The sequence below is a fragment of the Leguminivora glycinivorella genome, chromosome 7 (assembly GCF_023078275.1).
Source record: "Leguminivora glycinivorella isolate SPB_JAAS2020 chromosome 7, LegGlyc_1.1, whole genome shotgun sequence".
Classification (NCBI taxonomy): domain Eukaryota; kingdom Metazoa; phylum Arthropoda; class Insecta; order Lepidoptera; family Tortricidae; genus Leguminivora; species Leguminivora glycinivorella.
This window is the reverse complement of record NC_062977.1, coordinates 19,279,059-19,281,724: the sequence shown is the minus strand read 5'-3', so window position 1 is coordinate 19,281,724 and position 2,666 is coordinate 19,279,059. Positions and strand designations below refer to the sequence as shown.

At 50.1% G+C, this 2,666-nt stretch overlaps 1 protein-coding gene across 1 annotated transcript; it reads left to right on the top strand.

Annotated features, from left to right (window-relative positions):
* The first annotated feature begins 269 nt into the window (after window positions 1-269).
* Window positions 270-1,489, top strand: LOC125228357. The gene is made up of 3 exons (XM_048132893.1): window positions 270-376; window positions 534-850; window positions 1,213-1,489. The coding sequence occupies exons 1-3, from the start codon at window positions 369-371 to the stop codon at window positions 1,389-1,391; spliced, it is 504 nt and encodes a 167-aa protein (XP_047988850.1). The 5' UTR covers window positions 270-368; the 3' UTR covers window positions 1,392-1,489.
* Window positions 1,490-2,666: the final 1,177 nt, after the last annotated feature.

Below are 2,666 nucleotides of genomic sequence, written 5' to 3'. Positions count from 1 at the left end.
TTAGAATCTACGTAAAAGCACGCAACCCAATTAAATGCTTCAGATGCAAAAAGAGTGGACATACCAAGAAGGATTGTCCAGAAAACTCTGACGGCAAGAAGAGTGGCATGAAAAGCCAGACGATGCTTACTGCATTGGCCGCAGGAGCCAACCGTGACGTTTGGTACGTCGACAGTGGTGCGGCACAGCATTTCTGCAACAATCGCAGTTTTTTATCAGATTTTACTACTGATAAACCAAAGAAGGTATACATCGCGAACGCTGGGAAAGGAACTGCTCAAGCTTTGTTAAAGGACAATAGTGTGAGATCTATAAGTAATGTATACTTAGTACCTAAATTGTCTGCAAATTTATTATCTGTTAGTGCTATGGACAGGCCCCGTAGCCGAATGGCATTTCTCCGACGCCAAACGAAAGCGATACGCCGCTGGCTCTGTCGCGCCAATACGCAAGCGCGATAGAGATAGATATCTACTAGCGCTTCGTTTCGTGAGCGTTTCGTGAGCAATTGTGCCATTCGGCTAGCCACCCAGGAAAGGTTACGAAATTGTGTTTCGTTCTGGCGTGTGTAAAGTTTTAGACAAAGGGCAGGTTTTAGCTACAGCTACTTTAAGGGATGGTATTTATCAACTCGATGCCATCGAAACTCTTTCTGCTGTGTGTAGCGAGCCATCTTCGCAGGCTATGTCTTTGTCTTTGGGTACAGGTGACAGCGTAGCGGTGCCGACTGCTGCCGTGAGCGTGAAGCAAGCGCCACAGATCCCTGCTACTGGAAGCCAGTCAACACAACAAGTTTGGCATCGACGTCTGTCTCATCTGAACGCCCGCAGTATGGAGTTACTGAGAAAAGGTATGGTTACTGGTATTTCTTATGACAACAATAATTTTGAGTCGTGTGTTTCCTGTATTTTAGGTAAACAGACTAAGTTGCCATTTCCGAAGAAATCTGAGACCAGGGCTAAGGAAATCCTTGGGTTAGTTCATAGTGACGTCATGGGACCACTACCGTGTCCGTCCATAGGTGGGAAAAGATATTTCCTGTTGTTCATTGATGACTTGTCAAGAAAAACATTTGTTTATTTTCTTAGGCGGAAGGATGAGGTTTTTGAGATGTTTAAAGAATTCAAAGCTCTCGTGGAAAACCAAACCAATAAGAAAATAAAAGTTCTTCGTAGTGACAATGGTGGTGAATATGTCAATTCTAAATTTCAGAAGTTCCTGAAGGCGCATGGAATTCGACATCAGACCACGGTTCCAAGGTCATCAGCTCAGAACGGAGTCGCGGAGCGCGCGATAAGAAGCGTTACGGAGAAAGCCAGGTGCATGCTTCAGGAAGCAGGCTTGAAGAAGGAATTCTGGGCAGAAGCGGTCAACACCGCCGTCTACCTTAAGAATCGCTCTCCGACTAAGGCTGTGATGGGCAGTACACCAGAAGAAAAGTGGACAGGTAAAAAGGAGAATCTTAGCTACCTGCGCATTTTTGGCTGTCAAGCTTATGCTCTTCAGCACAAACGGGACAAACTAGATCCCAAAAGTAAGAAGTATATATTTGCCGGATACTGTGATGACACTGTGATGTAGGTAGATCATTACAGTTTGATAAACGTATGACAGGTGCGGGTAGAATTAAGTTATTCTTGCAATACATAATGATTCCTTACGGCTGTGTTTCCTTGCGCTCCTGCTAATATAACTATCCCTAGGCGATTCCTGGATACATTACAGTGGCGACGAGTCGTATAAATAGAGTATCTCTCGACGGACAATAAAAATAATACCAAAGTGATGTCAATCGGAAAATTAAGTGTGTTCGATGTCAAGTGCGGGGTGTGGTCGTCATACGTGGATCGGCTGAACATGTACCTAAAAGTGAATAAAGTGGCGGACGACATGAAATTACCTGTACTTATCGCGTCTATGGGGGACGAGGCATACGAACTATTGGTGAATTTGGCTAGTCCGAAGCAGCCATCGACGTTAACGTTCGACGAGGCGGTAAAGTGCATGAGTCAGCACTTGCAACCGGCGCCATCGGCGTTAGCGGAGCGGTTCCGGTTCAGACAGAGGAGGCAAGGTGCGGATGAAAATATAGCCGGTTATGTGGCAGAGTTAAAAAGGCTGTCGAGATATTGCAAGTTTGGAGAAAAACTAGATGATAACATGCGCGATCAGTTCGTGTGTGGGATCAGGAGTGACATTATTCGCCAGAGACTCTTTGCCGAGAGCGACGACGTGACCTATGCGCGAGCGGTGACGGTCGCGACCGCCCTCGAGGCGGCGGAGCGGGACGCGGCCGCGGTGGAGGCGAAGACGTCGAGGGAGTCGGGCGCCGGCGCGAGCGGCGCAGGCGGGGCGGAGGCGACCGTGGTACATGCGCTCGCGGCGTCGGGCGCGGGAGCGGGCGCGGGCGCGGGCGCGGGAGCGGGTGGCCAGCGCAGGCGCGGAGGTGGCGGAGCGGTCCCGGCGTGGGCCGGCCAGCAGCGGGCGGCTTTCGGGAGGGCCAACCGGTCCAGTGGGGGCCCTACAGTGGGGCCGCAACAGCGCTATTCGTCTTGTGGGGCCTGTGGCGCACAAAACCATACCTACGGGAGCTGCCGTTATAAAAACTTCGTGTGTAGCAAGTGCCAACGCACGGGCCATTTACGCCGGGTTTGCCCGGAGTGGGG

Bases quoted from the DNA above. Each gene is read 5' to 3' on its own strand.
- LOC125228357 (XM_048132893.1), top strand. The intron at 851-1,212 runs GTATGGTTACTG...TCTAAATTTCAG, and splicing joins TATGGAGTTACTGAGAAAAG to AAGTTCCTGAAGGCGCATGG.